The 25,558-nt window shown below is 48.6% G+C and overlaps 1 protein-coding gene across 2 annotated transcripts in view; it reads left to right on the top strand.

Annotated features, from left to right (window-relative positions):
• LGR6 (leucine rich repeat containing G protein-coupled receptor 6) overlaps positions 1-25,558 on the top strand; it is a 122,494-nt gene that overhangs the window by 86,566 nt on the left and 10,370 nt on the right. For both annotated transcript variants that reach the window (XM_023186849.2, XM_023186850.2), the window contains 9 exons: positions 13,597-13,665; positions 16,914-16,985; positions 17,228-17,299; positions 19,024-19,092; positions 20,333-20,404; positions 21,507-21,572; positions 22,696-22,767; positions 23,147-23,218; positions 24,866-24,991. In XM_023186849.2, coding sequence (XP_023042617.1) covers positions 13,597-13,665; positions 16,914-16,985; positions 17,228-17,299; positions 19,024-19,092; positions 20,333-20,404; positions 21,507-21,572; positions 22,696-22,767; positions 23,147-23,218; positions 24,866-24,991 — 690 coding nt within the window. The remainder of the gene's footprint in view (positions 1-13,596; positions 13,666-16,913; positions 16,986-17,227; positions 17,300-19,023; positions 19,093-20,332; positions 20,405-21,506; positions 21,573-22,695; positions 22,768-23,146; positions 23,219-24,865; positions 24,992-25,558) is intronic.

The following is a 25,558-nucleotide window of genomic DNA, read 5'->3' on the forward strand; positions in this document are numbered from 1 at the left end:
CCATCACAAATGCACCTGCAGCAACACGGCCTCTGTTATGCCCTCAGCTCTGGAGACCAGGCTGTTTGGCTTCCAACCCTGGCTTTGCCTCTGCAAGCTGGGTCAGCCAGAGGAAGTAACTCCACCTCCGTGAGCCTCACTTCCTTCATCTACACATGGGCTGCTGCAGAGATGGGGGAAAGTGGGAGAGACATACACCATGCTCTCTTTTACTCAAAAAGGGCCAGCAAATTCAAATGATTTGGGCAGGGTTCAAGGGATGGGCACTGTTGAGACCTGTCTCTTGCTTAGCAGAACAAATCATGCCAACTTCACCCGCCCCACCCCCTTCCTGCAGAAACTTTGCTGTCCTCTGGAGAAGTCTGACCTCGTAGGAAGGAAGTTCCTAGGACATTTCTCCTGATGTAGTCATCATCATTCCAGACTTTGCCAAGAAACCTCAGCCAGAAGCAGACAGGTCATGCTCCATCCTGCATCCACAACTCCTTTCTACTTCCACAATGAGGATGACGCCCACTTGCTGGGAAATTGAGAATCAGAGGTGGTCTAGCCCCCAGACTGTGAAGTAGTATTTCCACTTACCAGATCAGACCATATGTAGGTATTTTGGGGTGAGTTGCCCACGTCTCTATAGTTTGTAAGTGATGGTAAACCACTAGAAACCATACCTCTTGCTTCATAACACGTTGCTTCATTTAGCACGAGGTTCCGTCAAGGTCAGCTCAATCATAGGACTTCCCAGGTATCTAGACTGAGAGATAAGAGAGCATGCTGAAGAACATTTTTAGGAAGGTTTTCCCGGGAGGTTTCAGGACCTGAAACCCTAGGTCAGTGTTTGGAAATGTGTGCCTGGAGGCCATGAGGAGCTAGTCTAGCCTGACAGCTAATCTTTAAAAATCTTTGCAAGAAAAGAAAAGGTCTAGCAAACCCAATTGCATCCTAAAGGGCCCACCCTCATGCTCTAGATCTGGGAACTTGATGGCTGAATCTCAGCTAGAACCCAGGAGGGGACAGGGCCTAGGATGGACCCGGGGACAACAGTGTCTCACCTCTCTTGGGCCTGGATGATGCTCCCTGGGCCTTGTTATAACCTCATTGAACAAATCAGGCCCAACTGGAGCCCTGTGCTGGCTGGACACTTCCCTTTGGAGGAGAGCCTGGGGCCATAGTGAGAACAGAAATCTAGTCCCAGCTGTCTCTCTAAATCAGGACCGGCATTCAACAGGGGCCTGGGATGGGAAGAGAGCAAAGAAGAAATGTATTGAATTCTGCCTTATAATACAAAATTGTACCTTCCACATCAAATCTCCTCTGGTGACGGATGCTCTGGTGATCCGTTTCCACAGAACGTTTTTACTTCAACAGTGACTGTAGCTAGAAAATGTTCCTCTCTCAGTGTGTCTTTGAAACTGCTAATGCCAACAGGAAACTGGCTCTGACTTGGTTCTGAGAGTATCTGGCCTATGCCTCACTCCTGGCCCTGATCTGGTTGGCCAGGGACAGGAAACCAGGTGGACTTCCTCCCAGGGCTCGGGGATCTTCCCGGGGTAGAATGAGGATTCATCTTGACTCAGCAGACATAGATTCAAATCCTGGCTCTGCCACCAGCATGTGACAGGTATAAGTCACCTGATTTCTCAAGAGCCTCGGTTTCCACAAATAGAAAATGGGGATAATAGTTTTCAATTGAGAAGATTGTTGGCAAGGATCGCATTAAAGGAGATGACTTCACATGGGGCCTGGAACATTATAGGTGCTTGATTTATGTTGGCTTCCCTTCCTGTCTTCCCATTTAATGTTGGACAGAATGTGTCCTAAGGTGGCTGGGAGGATGTTACCCAGAAGTGTCATTTCACAGTGGTCCATGCTGTGTCTCATCTCCTCTGTAGGATGGATGGGAATTTCCAGGCAGTCAAGGCATAGCTACTGTGTTAATTTCCTGTGGCTGCCATAACAAATTACCACAAATTTTGTGGCTTAAAAAAACAGCAACGGCCGGGCGCGGTGGCTCATGCCTGTAATCCCAGCACTTTGGGAGGCCAAGGCTGGCAGATCACGAGGTCAGGAGATCAAGACCATCCTGGCTAACAGGGTGAAACCCCGTCTCTACTAAAAATACAAAAAAGCTGGGCATGGTGGCGGGCGCCTGTAGTCTCAGCTACTTGGGAGGCTGAGGCAGGAAAATGGCATGAACCCGGAAGGCGGAGCTTGCAGTGAGCCGAGATTGCGCCACTGCACCCCAGCCTGGGCGACACAGTGAGACTCTGTCTCAAAAAAAAAAAAAAAAAAAAAAAAAAAAAAGCAACTTATTCTCCCACAGTTCTAGAGGTCAGAAGTTCAAAATCAAGAAGTTCAAAACCAGTTACTGGGCGAATAATAATTACCTGCAGTTAAGAGAATTAGAAATATTTTTTTCTGAAAGGCTGTCTTGTCTTATAACTTATTTATCCCCCCAATCACTTGTTGAGAAAGACAAGGCAGGAACTGTGTATCCTCATGTTACAGATGGGAAACTGAGACAGAGGGTGGATGACTTGCCCAAGGACACCCAGCTAATTAAGAGCCAGGATTAGAACTTGGATTTCTCTGCCTTTGGCCCAGTGTCAGCCCATCAGACCACTCTGCCTCTTGAGGCTAAGAATCAAGGAACTCTCTTTCCTTGCCAGTCTTAATCATCTTACATTTGTGGGTTTATTAGCTGCAAATTTGTAGGGTTTTGTGGCTTATAGAGGAATTTATTGTTCCATATAAATTTTTTCTGGCTTCCCCCACAGAACCACTAATAACTTTTAACAGGCAGAAAATTGAGCTGCCCAATGAGTTTGTGTTGCGTTCTGTGACCATGACGAGTTATTAATAGTTCTTCCCAGCACAACATTCCCTTTCCCATTGCCCTGGTGTGGGGGGTAGCCAAGGTCACTGCTCCTGTCATTGCTGCCTCTCCCTCCCCTGCTGGCAATGGGGACAAAACTTCCGCCGTGAACTCTACCCCCTCCGCCTACTGCTCCCACAGGCACCCCAGCCAGCTGGTCTGGAATGGAGAGGAAGGGAGGTTAAGGGGGAGGGGGAGGATTGGCCCACAGGTTCCTTAGTAGATGTCACGGAGAGGAAACGAAGTTCAGGTCTGGCCCTCCCATATCTGTAGGAAGGAGGAGCTGGTGAGAATTAAAGATTACCACTCTCTTTACTTCTGTTTCTTTAGATTTACTCATTCCATACATATTTATTAAGTTTTTAGTATATGCCAGGCCACCATTATAGGCACTGGGAAAACATTTATGAACAACAAAATATAGCCCCTGCTGTCACAGAGACTAAAGGGTTCTAGATTAGAAGTCCTGAGTTCTTTTAAACTTATCATGAATGCACTGTTTCCAGCATTTCTGACCTTATCACCCTAACCCCTTAACCTTGGTATGTCCCAAGGCTCAAGTTCTCCCAAGACTCAAGTTCTGTTTACGCTCTCTCCCTCCGTGTTCTCATCTGGTCTTGTGTGTTTGCTGATGGCTCCAGCCCAGACCTATCTCCTGAACTCCAGACTTAAATATTCAAAGGCCCTCTTAATGTGCTCACTGGATATCTAACAAATATCCAGACTTCCAGACTGAACCCCAGAGTCTTTCTCTGAATCCATCCCACCAGAAGTCTTCCCCAGCTCAGTGATGGCAGCTTTACTCCACAGTTACTCAGGCCCAAACCTTGGAGTCATCCAAAACAACTCTCTTTCTCTCACATCCCACATCCAAGCTGTCAGCAAACTCCATGAGCCCCATCTTCCAACTATATTAAGAATCTGACCACTTCTCACCCCTTCCACTGCTACCACGATGCTCCAAGCCGCCATCCTTCTCTCACCTGGGTTATTGCAGTGACCTTCTATCTGGTCACTCTGCTTTCATTCTTGTCATCCTACAATCTATTTTCAACACAACAACCGGAGTGACTCTTTTAGTATACAAATCAGGTCATGTTACTTTTCTGTTCCAAACCCTCCAGTGATTCCTCATCATACTCCAGAAAAAAAAGCCAACATTCTGTACTGGTCTACAAGGCCTCAGATTCTGTGGCCCCTTGCTGCCTCTCTGGTGTCGCCCCTTCCTCAATCTACTCCAGGCATGATGGCCTCCTTGAATACACTACGTTTGCTCCTGCATCAAGCCTGTTCCTTTTGTCTGGAATGTTCTTTCCACCATTATCCACATGGTTTACTTCCTTACCTCCTCCAAGACTTTGCTCAAATGTCACCTTTTAAGTATCCTCCCTGGTCACCACTTTGCAACCTCCATTCCCAGCAGTCTCCGTTTTCTACTTAATTTTTTTTTCCATAGCACGCACCACAATCTGATATCCCAATAATTTGTTTACTCACTTAATTGCCTGCCTCCTATCTCTCCATGAGTTTTATTCACTTTTATATTTGCAGCTCTTGACCCAGTGCCAGGCACAGGGAAGGTACTCAATAAATGTTTGGTGAACAACTGTTTCAACAAATAGATGTATGGCTCCTGGCAAATCTTTATCCTCTCTGGGCTTCAGTTTTCCCATCTGTACTGGGAGGCATTGGACTATCTAAAATCTAAGGTTCTTCCCAGCCCCAGTCACATCTATACTCTGAGATATGCAGTCTCTAGCCCAGACCTCTCCTCTGAAGCCTAGATGTAAGTATCCTCTAGTCAGTCCTCTCACAGTCCAGGAGCTGGCACAGGTGTCCCATGCTGTCTTGGAGAAATGGCCTGGATATGGACTGAACCCACAAGGATGGTCCCTCGGCCCTCCCTTTGGCCCAGGTCACCTTCCCACATGCCAGTTGGTCAGAACTGCAAGACCCTAGCCTTTGACTGGCAGGTCCAAGTCTCTGGGAAAGATTATCAGGCCACATTCTGCTGTGGTAAGGAACACCTCAGAGCCTTCAGGTCTCCTGTATTAACAGGCCCCAAACATCCAGGTGAGAGAGATGTTGCCCACAGAGGTCTGATTGCATCCAGAGAACTGGATCCTGTTCTGGGTGCCATATCTTAAGCGTGGCAAAGGCTCTCCTGGGAAGGGTGGTGAGAATATGAAGTATCACAAAATGTGATTCAAAAAACTGAAGAGAAGCCTTGGATAGAGTACAGTGATCATCTTTGGAAGGCAGATTACATTTTATGTTCTTCCAGCTGACAGGATGAGGGCCAAGAAGGGAAGTGAAGATGGGCATTCCAGCTGATGGTAAGGAAGGATTACTTAATCTGCAGAGTGGCCCAACAGTGACAGCACCAGAGACACCCAGCATGTCAGTGAGTGCCTTGCCCTTTAGATAGTTCTAGTACAAACTGGATCCTCATTGGGCCAGAATCTCAGAGATGATTCCTCCTTTGGGGGCAGGTTGGACTATTATATTTTACCTCCCTTCTAATTCTAGGTTTCTGTGGTTCCAGGTGCTTCATTAGGGCAGGGCAACAAGTAATCTCAATCTCAGAGATCAGTCATTTTATTTAAAATCAGTGTTGCTATTGCTTCAGGTAGATTCTGAGTTTTCTCTCTGGCGAGAAAGAGAATGTAGGTGGAAGGAGGGAGGTTGTATCTGTGTCTCTCAATGGAAACTAATGATAACTTTACTCATTGCTGCATTTATTAATGGGTGGCCTTTTATGTAGATTGTTTAGAAGGTAAAACAATACTATTAGTCATAAAATTTTGGTTGGTTCTTGGCTCACCCAGTTATCTGCCCCAAGCACGTGGAGTCATATTTAAGACAGGCTCTGTCTGCAGTATGAGAAAAGCAATTAAGACATGTATTCACTGTGCTAGCTTGCCTTTGTTCCAGGCCTTCAGGAGATAAAAGGCAATTCAGAGTTGACAATCTATCTAAAATTTCTGTGTTTTGCATTTCACAATGGGGAGCTAGGCTCACCCATATTCCCCCATGTGCCCTTATCTATGATTCAGTAATAAACACAAATGTTAGCCTTGAGAATAAAAATGTGAGTGGAAACCCAATTAATGATATTCATCTTTCTTAATTGCTATGAAAAGGAGATGGGCCTGACTTTCGTAGCATCTAAAGAATGAAAGTGTCTGTTCTAGTAGCTTATGTCTAGTAAAAGGAAGAGATCAAAGGAATTGGCATTATTTGAACATCTACTCTGTGCTAGTCTCTGGACCAGGTGAACAGAGCAGTCTTATGCAATGGTTATGTCCCATTTACAGGTGAAGAAATGAGCTAAGAAAATTAAGAGATTTGTTCAAGATGATCCTGTTGGTGCACAGAAGACAAGAGCTCTCTCTAACACAGATAACATACAAAAAGACATTTAACTTCCAAAGCATAGTTATTTGGCTTTGACATGCTTATAAGCACCAAAAGAAACGCCTGCAGAAGCCCAATCCTCCACGTCCATTTATCCTCTCTCCCTAAAACTTTTTTCTTAGCCCTGCTATTTAGAGCCTAGTCAGGATCCAACTCTGTGTAGAATATAGGAAAGTGTTTTAAAACAGGAGCCAAGAGGCCTGAGTTTGAATCCTGGCTCTGGAACTTGCAGCAATTTACCTCCTCTCTCCAAGCTAATTTCCTCATCAATAAAAAAAGGGGGAGGGGGGCCGGGTGTGGTGGCTCACGCCTGTAATCCCAGCAATTTGGGAGACTGAGGCGGGCAGATCACCTAAGGCCAGAAGTTTGAGACCAGCCTGACCAACATGGAGAAACCCCATCTCTACTAAAAACACAAAATTAGCTGGGCATGGTGGTGCATGCCTGTAATCCCAGCTACTCGGGAGGCTGATGTAGGAGAATCATTTGAACCCAGGAGGAGGAGGTTGTAGTGAGCCGAGATTGCACCATTGCATCATTCCAGCCTGGGCAACAAGAACAAAACTCTGTCTCAAAAAAAAAAAAAAAAAAGAAAGAAAAAGAAAAAAAGAAAAAGAAAACGAAGGAACTGGATAGGATGACTGTAAAATCCTGCCAGCTCTGCCATTTGAATCTACATCTGAATCTACAGTGAGGCTCTCCAGAGATCTCTGAAGTTGGCCATTTCTGCATAACCTGATGGAAAAAAGAAAATTGGGCATTTGGGTCCTTGAACAGCTTAGGGCTGGGGTTGCCTTCTCAGCTACTTTTACTGATTGCATGAATTTGCCATCTGTTTTGATTAGATTTGGCTAGAAACAGTCCAGCAGATGAAGGGGTGTCTTAGCTATGGACAGCTGCAGCTTCCAGACTGAGCTCTGGCTGGAGTTGGAAGAGGTTTCTCTTTAACTTCAGTCCTTCCCCATCTGCTTCTAGCTCCCGGGAGCAGGAGACAGAACAACGAACTCTTCCTGGGCTGCTGGCTGGTTGTGGGCTGTTAAAGATAATAGTCTATTAAGCCATGGATGAGTTTTCCAGCTGAAGCTTAGGGCATCATAAGCCATCCTGCATTGGAAGATACACGCTGAGCCTGGTGCCAGGGGAGGCCTTCCCTGCAGTCACCGAGAGTCTGTGTGTTAGAGTCTAATCCCAAAGGCCAAGACACTGCCATGAAGCAGCCAGCTACCAAGGCCAAAGGAGCCCTCATCTTGAGACGCTGCACAGTGGACTCAAATGGTCATCCTACAACAGTGAGCATTCACATGTGTGGCCTTGTGCCTGGGCTGTGGGACATCCAAAAGTTAACCCATATGCTTCCCAACCTCAGCAAACTTCCTGTCTCATTGGGGAGACAATATGCATGTAGAAAACCCAACTGTAGACTCAAACTGCCTGGGCTTCAATCCCCGCCCTTCTAGCTGCGGAACTGTGGTCAAGTGATTATCTCCCTCTGTGCCTCAGTTTCTCATCTCCAAAATGGAGGTCATTATGGTACCTACCTCAAAGGGTTGGCATGGCAATTAAATGAATTAATATATGCAAATCACCTAGAACCATGACTAATGCATAGTAATTACTATTATTACCTCCACTATCATTACCATTGTAATGCTATGCATGGAGAGGAGGAAATCCCAGAAAAGTTCCGAGAGAGTGAGTGACTCCTTCTGACTACAGGGATTGGGTTGGATTGAGGGAGAAAGGTATATTTGAGCCGGACTTCAAAGGATGACTAGGATTTCAGTAGCTGTGGATGTGGTGCAAGGGTATTTCAGGCTGAGGGCATGAGGGGCGCAAGTAGCTACACAAGGGTGTGAAAATGGCACAACCCATGGAGAACTGAAATGGCAGATGAAGCTGAGGGATTAGTTAAGGGCATCGGAGCCCATTAAGGGATTTGGATTTTGTCTGTAAGCCCTTGTTCTGGAAGTCTTTCCAGATTTTTCAAAAGGAGAATGACAGGCTCAGTTTTGCATTTTAAAAAGGTCTTTCTGGCAGATGTGTAGTTGCTAAGAGTGTGGGCTTCAGACTCACACTGCCAGGGTTCAAATCCTGGCTGTGACACCGAATTAGTTCAGGTAGGCTAACTGGCTGTGACATATAGACTGAAACATGGATAATGGCACAAACACAATAGAAGTTCATTTCTGGATCATGTAACAGTCTAAGGAGAGTGTGTCTTCTTGGCAGGTGGCCCTCGTCCATGTGATGACTCAGGGATCTGGCTTCTTGGGAGCTTGCCACCTCTAGGGCCTCACTGTTTTTGGCCTCTAGCTGGTGGAAGGGTAGAGAGACCAGTGAGGAGACAAGTTGTCAATTTTATAAATCCTGGACTAGATGCGGTGTGCACCACTTCTGACACACCCACTGTGAGGGAGGCTGAGAAGTCCACTCTTGCTCCATTCCTGGCATTCTTCCTATTACGATAAGCTAGCACTGCCCTATAGAACTTTCTGGGATGACGGAAATGTTCTGCATCTGTTCTTCTCGTATGATAGCTGCTAGCCACGTGTTGTTATTGAGCACTTGAAGTGTGGCTAGTGAAACTGAGAGCTAAATCTTACATTTTATTTATTTGTAGTTAATTTGAATAGCCACACATGCCTAGTGACTACTGTATTGGTCAGTGCAGCTATGGAGAAACGAGAGAGTAGATTGTGACTTACAGGCAGTGGAGTCTGCCACAGACAGGTATCAGTTCTGTGACTGAGTGACTAATTTAATCTCTGTGTCTCGCTTTCCTCAACTGTCAAATGGGTATAATAGTAGTAACTGCCTCTTGAGGCTGTTGTGAGGATTAAGAGATTATTTGGACAAAACACTTAGGGGCTGGCACACATACAGTGCTCAAGCAAGGTTATCATGTGGATGACTTGGAGGCAGGGATAGCAGATAAGAAGTGTACAACAGTCCAGAGGAGAGAGCCCTATAGAATTACCTCCAAGTATTGCCCTTTGCTCCAACCAAGCTATATTTCTTGCTCTTTTCTAAACACAACTCCACAGCACTCACTTCCTCTAAATCATGCTCTCTTGCCTTGATTCGTTCATCCCTTCGTATTGAAATCCTGCTGTTCTATCAAGACCTGGTTCAAATGTCACATTTCCATGAAGCCCTCATGGTCTTCCCAGCTCTGTGTGATTACTGCAGTCTGTGAAGGTCCTGATGCTTCGTTTGCTCTCAACAGTCATATCAAAGATGCTCTTTCATCATCTTGTGCATTTGTCTAGATAGGAGTGGGGTTTTATTTTTTTAAACCCATCTCTCTACCTTCCACTTTACCCAGCAGAATTCTTTGTGTATTTCGAGGAGGCAAAAAATGTTCATTGCACTGAGTTGATTTCATCAGGAGCGGAGAGAGTTGCAAAGACACGTTCCCTGGACAATTAGAGGCACAGATTACATCTACATGGTACTATATGAAGCAGGACTTTGGCAATTTCCCAGGTCATTAAATCTGTGTAGATGTCCAAATAGGAAAATTCCGGCCACCTCATTGGCATGGAGTTTGCAGAATTCTCTTTGACCTTTGCACAGTTTTTATTCTTTCACATTTCTCGACAAAAAGACACTTCTAGTTCACATGCCTTTTGCCATATGTCTTTTGCTACTGCCTGTTAGGCCACTCCTGCAAAATTCCTGACCAGAAACTGCCAAGGAGGGCTGGAACTACTCAATGGATTGCCTGGACATGGGTCCAAAGAACTGTATAAGTACTCAATGATAGCAAAGTCACATGAAACCATCCCATGGTCTCTGTGGCCCCAGGCAAGCCATTCAGGACTATCTTGTGTCTTTTGCAACATCAGCCTCAAAATCTGAAGGATGTTCCCCCAAATACTCTAGATTCTCTTAAGAGTCCATTAGTGTTTTCATTAATCAGTTTATTTAGATGTCTTCGTTGCTTCATCCATCAAGTATTTGTTGAGTTCCTGCTGTATGCCAGGATTATTCTGGTGTTTAGAGAGAATATGAAACAATGCTTTTATTTTCAAGGAGCTTTCATTCTAATTGGGTGGGAAGAAAATAAACAAAAATATATGTCAGGTGACTAAGTTCTGTGAAGAGAAAGAACGGAAGCTATCTCTTTCTGTATTGCTACATAACAAATCACCCCAAAATTTAGTGGCTTACAATATCACTTTGTTATTTCTCATGAATTATGGCTTTGCTGGCTCATCAGGGTGGTTCTTCTGCTGGAACCATCCCCTGGGCTCATTCATGAGGTTGCAGTCATCTGGACGCTCAACTAGGGCTAGGAGGTCTAGGGAGGCCACTCATATGTCTGGGGCTTTGGTATTGGCTGTTGGCTGGTCTTCTCTCTGCACATGGCCCTCATCATTCAAGAGTCTAGCCTGGAATTTCTTACATAGTGATGGGAGCATTCTAAGAAAGCAAAGGCAGAGGCTGTGAGGCCTCATGTGACTAGGGACCAAGTCACACTGTATCACTTCCATCTCATTCTGTTGGACCTTGCCAGTCACAAGGCCATCCCAGCCCAAGGTAGATGTCACATCTTGAGAAGCTGCAAAGGATTTGTGATCATTTTTAATCTACCCCACTGGATAAGGGAATAGCAAATGACAGGATATGCTATTTTAGACAGAGTAGTCAGAGAAGGGCTCTCTGATGAGGTATAATTTGGGCAGAGACCTGAATGAAGCCAGTGAGTAAACCATGGAAGTATTTGGGGAAGAGCATGCTAGGTCTTTGGAATAGCAAGCAAAGTCTCTGAAGCCAGACCAAAGCAATACTTTGCATTTGAGATAATAATGCAATATGAAGACTTTTCAGCTGGGCACGGTGGTTCATGCCTGTAATCCCAGCACTTTGTGTGGCTGAGGTGGGCAGATCACCTGAGGTCAGGAGTTTGAGACCAGCCTGAGCAACATGGTGAAACCCCGTCTCTACTAAAAATACAAAAATTAGCTGGGCATGGTGGCACATGCCTATAATCCGAGCTACTCAGGAGGCTGAGGCAGGAGAATCACTTGAACCTGGGAGATTGAGGTTGCAGTGAGCTGAGATCACACCACTGCACTCCAACCCAGGTGACAGAGCAAGACTCCATCTCAAAAAGAAAAAATAAAAGACTTTTCAATAAAGATACTTCCATGTCATTTGTGGGAAATCTAGTTCTCAGGCAACAGTGGAGAATTCCTGAGTGAACTGAGCCAAGATGGAGGGGGAACACCTGCTTTTGGAACCTGAGATACGAGAATGAATCATGTATACAATTTAAGACCAAAAAGGGAGGCCATCGCTTTCATCCCTGCTGCCATCCTTCAATTCTCCCAGTCTGGTTTTCTAGGCATTTTCTGTAGCACCTGGTAGAACTCCAGGAACTCCACAGTTTGAAAATTCCTCTCTGTTTCCAACTCCAATACCTCTGGTTTTAGTCAAAGTGCTTTGCACACATCCTGGCCTCTGCCTGACCACATCCTTCACACAGCCTGTGGGAGCCTCTCTGTAAGCGAATCAACAAGGTTTGACGCATGACAGGCAAAGCCGTCTGACTCACTAGAGAACGGAGCAAAGAGAAGCAAGGCAGAAGGGATTTTCTACTGTAATTACCCAAGATCACCAGGGCAGTCTGAGGGTAATCGGGTAATTAGTGAGTGTGTGTGTGTGTGTGTGTGTGTGTGTGTGTGTGTAGTGAGGGACAATTATCTGGCTCACTGGCTGCCAGACGCTTGTCACTGCCTCTCTGGCCCTTGGGCTGGGTTCCTGGCTCTACCTGTGGACTATTAAGTATAAAGACCTGTCACACAGAGGAGCCTGTCATTATCTCCGTGTTAACATGGTATTTATCCACAGAACCCTGCCAAGTCACCTGTAATTAAAGGGCCTCCACGTGGTCCCCCTGCCCTGGCATTGGATGGACAACCATGAAAGTTGTCAGGGCAGGGGTGGCTTTAAAAGACTGAGGAGGTGGGCTGGGGTCATCCTGGGAGGCTAGGGAGGAACGCTGTAACTAAGTCTTCCCCCAACCTATTGCCAAACCCCAGGAACCCAGAAACAGGATTCAAGAGGCATCAAGACACCCCCAAATCAGTCACATTTCCACATGGGGCTAAGTCATTGACTACTGAGTAAAATGAAAGCCAACTTTAAAATTTTGGAAGCTCTTTGATGGTTAAGAGGGGATCTTATTACGTAACAGGGAGTACAACTTTCTAGAAGTACCCTGTAGTTCTTACTCTCTACTTCCCAGTCACTCTTTACTATCTCCCTCAAAATGCTCACCTCTTTCCCTGGGGCTCCCCTGTCTTTGGGGCTCTTTTCTATTTGCCACAAGCAATTCTAAATCTTTTCTGATGAAAATAAAAGTTACCCTCAGCCTATTCCATTTCTCTTCCTTCTCTTACCCTGTCATCTCCACAAAAGGCACGGACACAGAAGCTTCCTTAAAAGAGTCGATGGAGTGAAGCTGTGGTCACTTATGGGTCAATATTTTGCCGCTGGTGCCTAAGCAGTGCTGTTCTGAGTGACCTTATACTTATCCTTATACACTCCTAGACTTGGAGTACCTGGGTATGAATCTTTTAATTTGAAAAGACGTCAAATAGTTTCTAAAGGGTTGTATACATTTAAATTCCCACTAATAATTTATCAGAATGCTTGTTTCCCCACATTCTTGTCAACTTGGGTTACTACCCCTTTTTAAAATTACTTTCATTGTTTTCTGATTATACGTGCGATATATGCTCATTACGAAACAAAACAAAACAAAACAAAACAAAAACTGGAAAGTACAGAAAAGTGTAAGAGAAAATAGCTGTTGTGCCTTCACCCAAAGAGAAGAAACACTCCCCATTTTTATAGAGGATGACAGCAAAGACCACAGATGGAGACCACAGTAGTCACCTGAGGAACCTTCTGGAATCCCTAGTGCTGGTTATAAGATGTTAACGATCACCCACTTCCCCCCTTCCTCTACTCCTCTGATGTCTCCAAAGGTTTGAGATGCTTTCTTCAGTTGGCAGGGTCTATTCTGAGGGAGATGGTTCCAGGTATCTGCACCCCTGAAGTATGTCTCCTGCCTCAAAACAATTCTGCAGCCAGGAAGATTCCACGCCTGAGGATTTGTGGAACAGGAATGGAGCACAAACATTCCAAAAATGTGTTTCCAGACATTGGCCGCTGAATCCAACAGATTGGAAAACCCATCTCCCTGGCCAAGCCCAGAGCCAAGTTTCCATTTCTCAGGGACCCTGACATGCCCCATTAAGCCTTTGCTCTAATGACTGCTCTGCTTTCTGTTCCAGAGACCTGAATTATAACGAGCTGCAGGAATTCCCCGTGGCCATCCGGACCCTGGGCAGACTGCAGGAACTGTAAGCGCCTCTGTTGGTTTCTGTGGGTGTCCTTCTGTCCCAAGGGCAGGGGCTGAAGCCAGCCTGAGCTGCCTCATGCTCTCACCTCCTCACCTGCCATGGTCCTTGTAAAAGATGTAGCTGCCCCTGTCCCCCGGCTCCTCAAGCCCCAGTGCAGCTCTAAGTAGTCCCAGGCCTCATTAGCTTGGCTTTGGGCACTTCCTGGGGGTGTGTCACCAGCAGAAATGGCCCTGGGCCCTTCCAGCCTGGGAAAACCCATAGCACGAGCCACCTTCTATTAGCCTGGGCCTGGCACTGCCCTTGCCTTGGTTGGGATGTGTCCAGAGAAGAATGGGGAAAGGAACTGAGAGCCGGCTTACAGGATCACTCCTCAGCACCTTGTCCCCAGGGGGACTGAGAAGTTGTCTTTGGTTCCCCAAAGCCACCATTTATTATTTTATTTCAGCATTCACTGAGCACCCAATGTGCCCAGCACTGTGTTTAGTGATAAACACAAATGAAGGGTCAGATTGACATGGCCCTCCCCAAACATCCTTGAGCCTCATTGAAGACACAAAGTAACATAGGTAAAACAGAGAGTGGGACAAAGTGGTATAATTCCAACCATAAATTGCAGAGTATTAGCTAAAACAATGGTGGGAGTTCAGAGTAACATGGAAAGATCATTGTGGACTAATCCTGAGATGAGCCTTAAAGGATGACCGGGATTGAGGTAGCAGTGATGGGGGAGGGGAGAGGCATTTCAGAGGAAGAAATTGTAGGTAAAGACCCAGGTAGGAAGTTGAGCTGGCAGAAGGATGAGCACAGGTGGGAAGCAGCTTTACTGGAGGGAAGCTCTCAGGAAACAATAACAGCTCTATTGTACAGTGAGAGTGGGACCAGATTAAGGGTCCTGGAGGCTCATAAACAGAGCCCCAAACTTTCAGGCAGCTTAGTGTCTTTTTTTTTTTTTTTTTTTTTCGACAGACTCTCGCTCTGTCGCCATGCTGGAGTGCAGTGGCATGGTCTTTGCTCACTGCAACCTCCGCCTCACAGGTTCAAGCGATTCTCCTGCCTCAGGCTCCCGAGTTGCTGGGACTACAGGCACGCGCCACCACGCCCAGGTAATTTTTGTATTCTTAGTAGAGACGGGGTTTCACCATGTTGGGCAGGATGGTCTCTATCTCTTGATTTCGTGATCTGCCTGCCTTGGCCTCCCAAAGTGCTGGGATTACAGGCGTGAGCCACTGTTCCTGGCCAGCTTAGTATCTTTATAGCTCAAACCACCACCACCACCTGAGACCTATAGTACTAGCCCATGCCACCTCCCTTGCCTCAACCAGAAGTTTGAAGGTGTGAATACCAGATATAGGCAGCACATAGAGAAGAATTGGACCACCTAGAGGAAATAGTCTGGCCGGGTATGGTGGCTCATGCCTGTAATCCCGGCACTTTGGGAGGCCGAGGTGGGCAGATCACTTGAGGTCAGAAGTTTGAGACCAACCTGGACAACATGGTGAAACCCTGTCTCTACTAAAAATACAAAAATCAGCTCAGCATGGTGGTGCACACCTGTAGTCCTAGTTACTTAGGAAGCTGAGGCATGAGAATTACTTGAACCCAAGAGGCAGAGATTGCAATGAGCAGAGATTGTACCACCGTACTCCAGCCTGGGCGACAAAGTGAGACTCTGTCTCAAAAAAAAAAAAGTCTGCGTGAGAAAATATTGGAAGTTCTCCATTGCCAGAGTCACCAAGATCTAACTTTTTTCCTTTGAGCTGGGGCATGAGGGGAGCATAAGATTTGATCGATCAAGAGGGCATGGAGGGAATAGGATGTGCCAAAGCATTGAGCTGGGAAATAATAAAGCATTAGGGAAGAGAGAGGAGACCTAAGTTAGCAGGGGCAAAAATATATGGGAGGGGATGTACCTGTCTATCTCCATCTCTCTCTCTCATCTGTTGAGAGAAAGCTGCTTGAGGACAGGGCCTCTGTCTTAGAAACTTCTAAATCCCTCAGAGCTTGGCCCAACATTAGACACAAAGATGTTGTTTAAGAAAAACATAATGAGCAGATGAGAGGAATAAATTAATGAACAAACAGGCCTCGGTTGTTGGCACTGACTGGAGGTGTCTGAGGGTGAATCTGTGAGTGAGACAGAGTGAAGGTGGAAATCACGATGGGACGGCAGGAGGAAGACAGAGATGAGCAAAGGCCAGGGGGACAGAGAAGCCAGAAACTTCCAATGAAAAGATGGGAAGGAAAGGGGCCTGCTCCACACGGGTTATATACTTTTCAGTCCAACATGTTATTTATTTTGAAATGTTCTTCCCAACTAACCAAACACATAATTCTGGCTTCTAGACTCCCAGACCCTCAGCTGGGTGCCTCAGTCCTCATTTTCCTGTAGTGCCATCCAGTCATTCAGCAGCCCATTCCACACCTCATCCCCCTGACTGCGTGCTGTTGACACTTCTATGTTTCTTTATTTCAGGGCCTTGAGGCCAAGCCAGCCTCCATTTGAGGAACATCCCTCACTTGGGATCCCCTGGAAGCTGTGTCTTTTCTGTATCTTCCTTTTTCTCTCATACACCCTTGGCTTCCTCTGTGGGGACCCACCAGGGCTCCCACCACAAGTGACTAAGGAGAGGATTCCCTTCCTGGGGCCTGAACTCAGCCTCTTGCTCTTGAGTTGCTCCCACAGGCTTCCTGAGGCCTGCAGCAGGGTCTCAACCCCTCACTCTTTTCACACTTGTTATGGAAAGGAGGGCGTGTAATTGAACAGGAAGAAAAATCAGCTGGGTGCGATGGCTCATGCCTGTAATCCCAACACTCTGGGAGGCCGAGACAGGGGTATCACTTTAGCCTAGGAGTTCTAGACTAGCCTGGGCAACAAAGTGAGATCTCGTCTCTACAAAAAAAAAATAAAAAAAATTGGCCAGGTGCAGTGGCACATGCCTGTCGTCCCAGCTACGTAGGAGGCTGAGGCAGGAGAATCGCTGGAGCCCAGGAAGTCAAGGCTGCACTGCAGTGAGCCAAGATCGCATCGTTACACTCCAGCCTGGGCAACAGAGACCCTCTCTCAAAAAAAAAAAAAAAAGGAAAAATCACAGGCAGTATTTGAATCTGAACCTGGAATCTCCAGGCCAATGCCTCTTTTATCTTATGGACGATCTAGCTTGCTGTCCAAAAGCCCTGTGGAATTCCATGCCTCTCCCTCTCTATACTTTTCTCCAAATCCTCACTGGTTCCTGGGTGTTGTCTTCCAGGGGGTTCCATAACAACAACATCAAGGCCATCCCAGAAAAGGCCTTCATGGGGAACCCTCTGCTACAGACGATGTGAGTACTACTTTCTCTGGTCTCTTAATGCCGAACAGTGTTTTGAGGAGGAGGACAGAGGATGGGAAGGCAGGAGGGACTTCCCTAGGAAGCACCAGGGAGGCAGAAGCATGGGAGGGGTTGCCTTTCCCTGCATGTTCTTTCCTGGGTCTACATTGATAGGAGAAGAAAGCAGAGATTGGCCTTAGCCCCAGCAGAAAGGCCTAAAAAACCCAATTAGGTGTTTGGCCTTCTTCTTCCAGACACTTTTATGATAACCCAATCCAGTTTGTGGGAAGATCGGCATTCCAGTACCTGCCTAAACTCCACACACTGTAAGTTGGCTCTTGAAGGCTGCTGCAGCCTGAATCTCCCCCTTTCCTCACTTCTTCTTGCTCTCTCCTGCCTTCCGCCTGTGGATCTCTCCCTTGCAAGGCACAAGCCCACTGCAAAGCATGGTCTTTAAGGCTGCAGGCCTCTGCTTTGCTCAGACCCGTTCCCACCTCTTTCTAAATTTAATAGCCTCCCTCCACTTCCCTGACCTGTGGCTTCTTCCCAGGTCTCAAAGGGACAAAGAAGGTCCATCTCCATAGTCAAGGACTTTCATCTGGCCTCTTGGACTTTATCCTGTTCATGGTAGCTTTTCCAGAAATAACTGGGAAAGAGTTTTGAATATGGTGCGTTCTCAAGGCTGGTTCTCCTGTGGCCTTGGAACCCAGATCCCTGGGTCCTGTGCTGTGCCATTGTTATTACCCTTGGCCTGAAGGTGCTATTTCTCCTCTCTCATTCTCTAATTTCCAGCCCAGGTCACACTTCTTCAAAAAGCTTCCACAGGGCCAGACACAATGGCTCATGCCTGTAATGCCAGCACTTTGGGAGGCGGGTGGATCGCTTGAGGTCAGGAGTTCGAGACCAGCCTGGCCAATATGGTGAAACCCTATCTCTACTAAAAATACAAAAAAGTAGCCGGGTGTGGTGGTGGGCACCTGTAATCCCAGCTACTCAGAAGACTGAGGCAGGGGACTCACTTGAACCCGGGAGGCGGAGGTTGCAGTGAGCCGAGATCGCACCATTGCACTCCAGCCTGGGCAACAAGAATGAAACTCCATCTCAAAATAGAAATACAAAAATAAGCCAGACAGGGTGGTGCATGCCTGTAGTCCCAGCTAAGTTACTTGGGAGACTGAGGCAGGAGAATCGCTTGAACCTGGGAGGCTGAAGTTGCAGTGAGCCAAGACTCAGTCTCAGGAAAAAAAAAGCCAAAACTTCCGTGGATTGCTGTCAGCCTACTGTGGCGTCACAGTAACATAACCGACATCTCCAAAGCACATACTTAACTTTCATGTTCGTTAGGGCATTTCATCTTCATCCTAACCCTGCGAGGTAGGTGTTATTGGTCCATTTTACAGGTGGAACATGAGGTACTCAGGCCCTGCTTGGGCATGAACCCAGAACCCTTTAATTTCAGATTCTGGGCTCATTTCTGGACTCCATGCTGCCTCCTCAGGGCTTTTCACAACACTCAATTTTCTGCGCTGCTGTTGCATGCAGGCCCATGTGGGTCCATGTCCTCAATAAGATGGGAGATGGTGGGGAGGAGGAAAACCACCAGTCTAAAGCAGTTTAAGAGAACTGATAGTTCTAATAAAGTTCCAGCAGATGACAATTTAGGGGAGACCCTATCTCAGGTTCTAATAAGCAAAACCCAGCAGCCAAGGGTTTCTCCAGAAGCACCCAAGCTATTGTCTATTAACCAAAGGCCATTCCCATGTTGCTTGGCTGTGGGGTTTTTGCAAGATGAAGCGTGAATGCTAAGGTTGCCCAGCTCTGTCTGGGTGAGGGTGTGCTGAGCAAACTCAAGCAAACGGCTGGTTGGACCCTGCTAAGCATGGCTCAGCCTCCATGAGGGCCTGCGTGGCTGACTTGAGGAAGACTGCAGGGAAGCATAACATTGCCACCAAAGGAGGAGTCCCGGAGGGGAGATAAAATGGAGAATTGAGAGTCTTGATGTTGAGATGCTCTGACCCCACCCCTCAGAGCTCATTGTCTCTGTTTCCAGATCTCTGAATGGTGCCACGGACATCCAGGAGTTTCCAGATCTCAAAGGCACCACCAGCCTGGAGATTCTGTGAGTGGCTTCTCTCTCCCTCCACCTTATCTATCGCCCCAGCTTCATTCCCAAGGGCTCTTCCACTCCTTGCCCCTGGAAGGCTGTCTAGGTTCCTTGCTTCCCTTTTATCCAGCCTGTCTCTACTGCTGGCTCCATCCCCTTCCTCCTGATGTGGCACTGCCTCCTGATGTGGCAAGGTCAGGAGGTGGCAGATGGGATGGCAGTGAGGAGACTGGTCTTTCTCTCTTTATCATGCTTGGGGTTTTCAGGTATGAATTCAGAGCTCCTAACCCCAAGCCACAGGTACACTGAGGGTTGAAGTGATGGAGAGGAGGGTTGTGAAAACCCATCTTCTTTGCCTTTCTGAAGCTTGATTCCAACAAAGACGTTCTTGTATTTTCTATTCTTATATTCTGCGGTGTAGAGGGCAGGAGTGTCGAAGCACAGTAGGCCCTCGATACATTTAAATGAATGAAATGAAACAATCGAGCAAACACCCAGAGTAAGTGTCAGGAAGTCGGCTGCCCTGCCCCACACCGCAAAGCTCATTCATGGCACTGCTGGAACTGGGGCTGTCCTCTGTGCCTCCATTGTCTCCCCTCTAGATTCACTGGCACGTGGAAAATTTTCCATGAGGAAGTAGTCAGTCCCCAAAGATGACCTTGGCCTTGAGTCCTTCCTGGGACACCCTGCCCAAAGCCAAGCCTGCTCTCCAACCTGCCCCCACAGTCGTCTCCAGCCCAGCACCTGGTTCTTCCCTTCTTTCCCATCTCTACTCCCTCCTCTGAGGCACAGAGGAGGTTCCCATGGTCCCACTATGGTGTTTTTCTGCCTACACTTGCCCATGGACATCCCCCTGTCTCTAAGGTCCCTTCACCAGAGAAGATTTGTGTCCCTGTCCTACAGCCCCAGTACTGCTTGAGACCATTATAAGACATGGAGGGGGGATGGGATGGGGATGGCTGGAGCAGGGCTGGACATGCAAGCACAGTCTGCCAAGCAGAGCCCTGGGTTGTGGCCCTCTCGCTCCACTCCCCTCCCCCAGCTCCTCTAGGCCCAAGGGAGCTTGGTGCTCAGATGCCAGTGTCTGCTCATTTCTGTCCCCACAGCCCCACCCCCTGCCCTGTCTGTCCCTCCATTTCTCTCTTTTCTTAGCTCCGTCATCCCACGACAGTATCAGGTCCAGAGCTGGAGCCGGGTGGCTGGGAATGGCAGGGCCCCGGGCCTGGTGCCAGCTCTGTCTCTGTTCTCCCTGCAGGACCCTGACCCGCGCAGGCATCCGGCTGCTCCCATCGGGGATGTGCCAACAGCTGCCCAGGCTCCGAGTCCTGTGAGTGCTCACAAGCATTCTACAGTCTTGGCATTGTGCCCCTGCCCCCATGTCCCACAGAAGGCCTCTCCTGCTTCTGTCCCACTCGGTCACTTCCCTTCCTGGAGAGTGGGGCAGCATAGGCTCCTGCTGAGAGCCTACCCCAGAAAGACTGGGTTTGAAGTGCAGCTCTGCCACTTACTAGCTGTACTGATTTGGACTCACTCTTTAATGTCTCTGAGCTTCGATATCCTCGTCTATAAAATGTAAGTCAATTTGTAAGGGCTGAAAAAAATATGTAAAGCACCTAGTGCATAATACCAATAAATGACATAGTTACTCTTATTTACACAAGAAAATTAATCCCCTCTTGGAATCTTGGGCCTGTGGAGGTACTTAAGTGGCCTCTGAAGTCAAGGGGAGTTTTCCTCTCTCCTTGGACTCCAACTTGGATCTGAGGCTCCTCGTCAGGGACCATAGCCCCACAGCTCAAGATGGGTGGACCAACACACAGTGTATGGAAACAGCCCTAGACTGGGGGTCCGGAGACACAGGCTCCAGACTCAGCCTTGCCACTAAGTGGTGTATGTCCTTTAGCAGGTCCTGTCCCCTCTGTGGGCCTCAGGTTTCTCATCTGCTGAGTGAAAGGGTTGGGCCAGATGATCCCTAAGGGCCTCCAGCTATGATCTTTCCTGCCAGCTCCATAAATGGTGACTGCAGGTGCTTGGGTTGACATTGCTCAGTGAGCTCCAATGTGTTCTCTGCTGGCTGGCTCAGTGCCCTTCTTCCCAACTCTTTGCCTCTTTCCTCTTCACCACGCCCGTCTCACTTCCTGTTCCTCTTCCCCCAGGACCCTACCAGGTTTCCTCAGGCCATCACGGGATAAGGTAGCCCCATCTAGGCCCAGTGAGGAGTGGGACTTAGTAGGAGGAAATGCAGAGAAAACAAATTGAGGAGACTGGTGCCCTGGTGTGAGATGCCTCAACAGCCATGTCCCTGTGGGGTCCCCACAGCCTTTGGCTGCTTGACAGGAAAGCACAGCCCTGGCCAGAGCCCCCTGCCCCACTGCAGCCCTCACATAGCCACCACTTCACCCCGGCCCTGGCCTTTCTCTTTTCCCCAGGGAACTGTCTCACAATCAAATTGAGGAGCTGCCCAGCCTGCACAGGTGTCAGAAATTGGAGGAAATGTGAGTCTGGGGTGGGGAAGAGGCAAAGGCATGCCAGCCAGACCCTGAGAAATGTTGCAGGGAGACATGTTGCAGGGCATCAGTCAGGGCCAATGCAAACTCTGACACTTCTTCCTTCTCTTTTCTGAGTTTGTTGAACCCAGGGTTTAGGGCTGAGAGCTTGGCAGAGGCCTGCACAATGGCCCTAGGACTCACAATAGAAGACAGACCCAGGAGCTGGTACCTAAAAGAAGTCTCAAGGCGGCTCCTTACGAATCAATAGCAACACAGAAATGCAGTAGTGATTACGACCAGTGGAGGGACAGGGTCACATCAGGGCCCAGTGGGCTGGACCGAAGAAGGCTTTAAGTAATTGCAAGCACCCTGCATTTTGGAGCATGCTCTCTCCTTTTCCATACCCCCGTAAACACACACATGCATATGTGTGCATGTTTGCATGTTATACAGAGACATACACAATCATATGTGGAAGAACAAGCCTGGGATTCAAAGGTCACAAAAAAAATATCATTTGAAAAATTCTCTAAGCTCTGTTAACCCAGCTCCTGTTTTCTCAAGTCAGCATGGCCTCTTGAGCCTCCCTGTGTCTGTCCCCTACTTCTAGGCAGGACCATACCGTTTTTGGGGCTGGGGCAGGGTAGAGGTATGAGGGTCTCCTGTTTGTCTAGGTGCCAAGGGAAGGAGAGTCTTCTGCGTGACTGAGGTCCAGGGTCCATCTCCCATTCAGACAACCAGTCTACTGAGCTCTGCTTCCCAGCTTGGGCCAGTCACTTGGGTTGGGCGGTGCTCTGCTTCTGGGCTAGGGTCTGGATGACCCATGGTGATGGGAGGTGTGGGGGCCAGTTTGGCTGGGCTGGGAGCCAGGCCCAGTGGGAACACTGGAAGCTGACTCCCTTTTGGGCCATGGGGGTGGTTTTGTGGCTTTGTCTCCTGACCCACTTACCCAAGGCAACCGGATCCCCTTGTGCTCCCTTTAATTCTGGTGACTTCCTCGGGCTGGGCCCTTTCTTCCTGTGCCAGGAGAAGTGGGGGGCTCTACTTTCTTCCTCCCAGTGCTCGGGGGGCATGGAGCAGAGCCAGGGTCTGAGCCTGCCGACTCATCCAGCCTCTCTTGCTGCTTTAGCGGCCTCCAACACAATCGCATCTGGGAAATTGGAGCTGACACCTTCAGACAGCTGAGCTCACTGCAAGCCCTGTGAGTACCCACATCCAGGGGTGGGCCATGGAGGAGCCACCATGTCCCTCTGCCAGGCATGCTCATTGTCATAGCACATGTGTACAATTTAAGCAAACGTGACATGCACATCACCTCCCAGCTCTGTAGCCCCCATCCCCAGCACACACACACACTTCTCTAGCTGGTACCCAGGAGGTCCTGAGGCTCTGGAGCCAAGCTGTCATGTGTCTGTTCCTGGGGCCACAGCCAGCTCAGGAGCAAGTACCTTCCCCAAAAGGCTAAGGTTACTGTTACTGGGGGCAGGTCAGATGGGGGTATGTGAGGGAGAGCCTGTGATGGGAACAGTGAGTCCTCCACATGTTACTATCCCCTCCTGTCACACCCTCTCTGCCTGCAGGGATCTTAGCTGGAATGCCATCCGGTCCATCCACCCCGAGGCCTTCTCCACCTTGCGCTCCCTGGTCAAGCTGTAAGTGCCTGCTGCATTCTCCTCCAGGATGCTGGGGGCCAGTCGGGACTATGGGCTGGCCAATGGGGGCAGAAGGGCCACCCCAGAGCAGAAACATGCATATGCCAGGGGGATGGGCTTCAGCCTAATCAATCACTCTGACAATCCGTTTGACAGAGTGTGGGGCCTGATAAACAGAGAGCCTGGCTCTTGCAAGCTCTGGAACATCATCTGCTAATGTTCTGCAGTGTTTTGGCAGCCTCAGCCCTCCTCATCTCCCCTGCCTGGGTCCTACCCCCATCCTCTCTATCCACCGATAAAGAGGATGTATTGGTCCTGGAATCCCTTCACACATAGGAGGGTAGAAGTAGATGTGGTAGCCAGGGTCTCAGAGAGCTCGGGGTTCCCTGCTTGAGCATTGCCGTAGAGGACTGCCATTCTGTGAGGCAGCAGGGGACCTCAGGTCCTTCGAATTACATGGGATATAAACAGAGAGTGAGCAGTGTTGGCTATATGGTCATTATGTCAGGGCTGGAAGGGGCCTCTGCTGCAGCTGCCATGTACTGTGGGACAGGTTATTCACTGTGCAAGGGCTCCTGCCCAAGAGGGAGCTGACATCCTGCCACCTCCTTGCCAAGCTGTGAGTCCTAAAAGCACATCTACCTAGACTGGGCCCTTTTCTGGTTAACACAAAGACTCCTTTGGGCTAGCTCTGGCCCTGGCCTCAGAGACTATCTAGCCCCACCCGCTTCACTTCACAGGTGAGGCCTCCAAGGCCCAGCAGGAGAAGTTTGCTCAAAGCCAAGGGCCAGGGCTCCCAGTGGGCACATAAGTTCCTCCTCAGGCTGGGGCCGTGGCTTTGCAAAACTCTCACCTCCATCTTCCCTCTCCTGTTTGCTCTAGTCCTGCCAGATAGGTAGGATGGATATTTTTATCCCTTTGAAAGATGAGGACACTGAAGCTCAGGCAGATTTGCAGCTCCCCTTGGTTACACAGAGAGTTGGTGACAGCGCCAGGTTTCCTGCCTTCCAGTCCAGGGCTGTTTCCACGACGCACAGTCTGTGGTCTTCGTGTTTGGTTTGGAACCCTGGGCTTCCTCTAACGTGTCTCCAGTAGAAGAACATGCATGTCCTCACTTCTGGCTACAAAGCAAGCCCTACAAGATGGAATGGATGACCCAATCCCTGCTTGTAGCCAGATGACCAGCTCTGTCCAGTCCCAGACTCAGGCCTCTTATATCATCAGAAAAGTCAGAGGAAAGGCAGGGGGATGGGGATAAACAACAACAGGAAGGTTCCCCAAGGGGGTGGGCAGGGCTTCCTGGATGGCACTGAGACCTGAGCACAGGAACTAAGTGGTTGAGGGAGCTCTGTTACCTACAAATTGGGACAGCTTGGCATTAAGTTAGAACAGTCACTGGTACATAGTTGGCACCATTATGTATTGAATGAATGAGTGAATAAAAGAATGAACAACCTGCAGATGGTGCCTCTAGCAGCTCTTGGTTGCCCTCCCTCGGCATTCAATGCTCTCTTCTAAGCTTCTTTCCTGTCCTTTGCTCCTCTCCTCTTGCTTCCATCCCAGGCACACTGGCCACATCCTCAGCACAACCCTGCCCCCTCAGCAATCTCACTGACTGCCAATAACCCTGACCATCCACTGTCCTAGGGACCTGACAGACAACCAGCTGACCACACTGCCCCTGGCTGGACTTGGGGGCTTGATGCATCTGAAGCTCAAAGGGAACGTGGCTCTCTCCCAGGCCTTCTCCAAGGATAGTTTCCCAAAACTGAGGTGAGAGACTGGCTTTCCCCAACACCTGGGTAGGCCAGCTGGAGGCCCTGGAGGGATAGAGAGAAAGCCAGACGGCTCCACCTTGAGAAGAGCCTAGAGGCTTAGGGTTTGACCGAGATTTAGTGTAAGGGCTCACCTGACCGCCTACAGACCAAATGGGGCCTGGTTCATGCCTCCCCTTCCTCCTTGTCTCCTTAGTAGCATTTTCCCCTGTCCCAAGCACCAACGCTAGTGAGCACTGGGACCCAAGAGGATAGAAGTAAGATGATGTGAAGACCCGCTAGCCCTCCTTGTACCTCACCTGGTTCCACATGTCTAGATTGTCTGTCCTCACTTGGGCAGCATCTGAGCCCCTGGAATCAGAGTAGAGCCTAGGACACTGATGGGTGGAAAACAAGCTCGCAGCCAGGTCGTGGTGCTAATGACATCCAGGCCTCTTCCATGCAGCAGCAGTGGTGCAGCCTGTGTGGCCCAAGCCTCATCTGCTGCACACTAATGAGATGCCCTTAGGGCCTGTGCACTCACCCTCAGAGGGCACCAAATCCAGCTCCAATATGCCGAGAGATG

The sequence above is a fragment of the Piliocolobus tephrosceles genome, chromosome 1, assembly GCF_002776525.5.
Source record: "Piliocolobus tephrosceles isolate RC106 chromosome 1, ASM277652v3, whole genome shotgun sequence".
In the NCBI taxonomy this organism is placed as follows: domain Eukaryota; kingdom Metazoa; phylum Chordata; class Mammalia; order Primates; family Cercopithecidae; genus Piliocolobus; species Piliocolobus tephrosceles.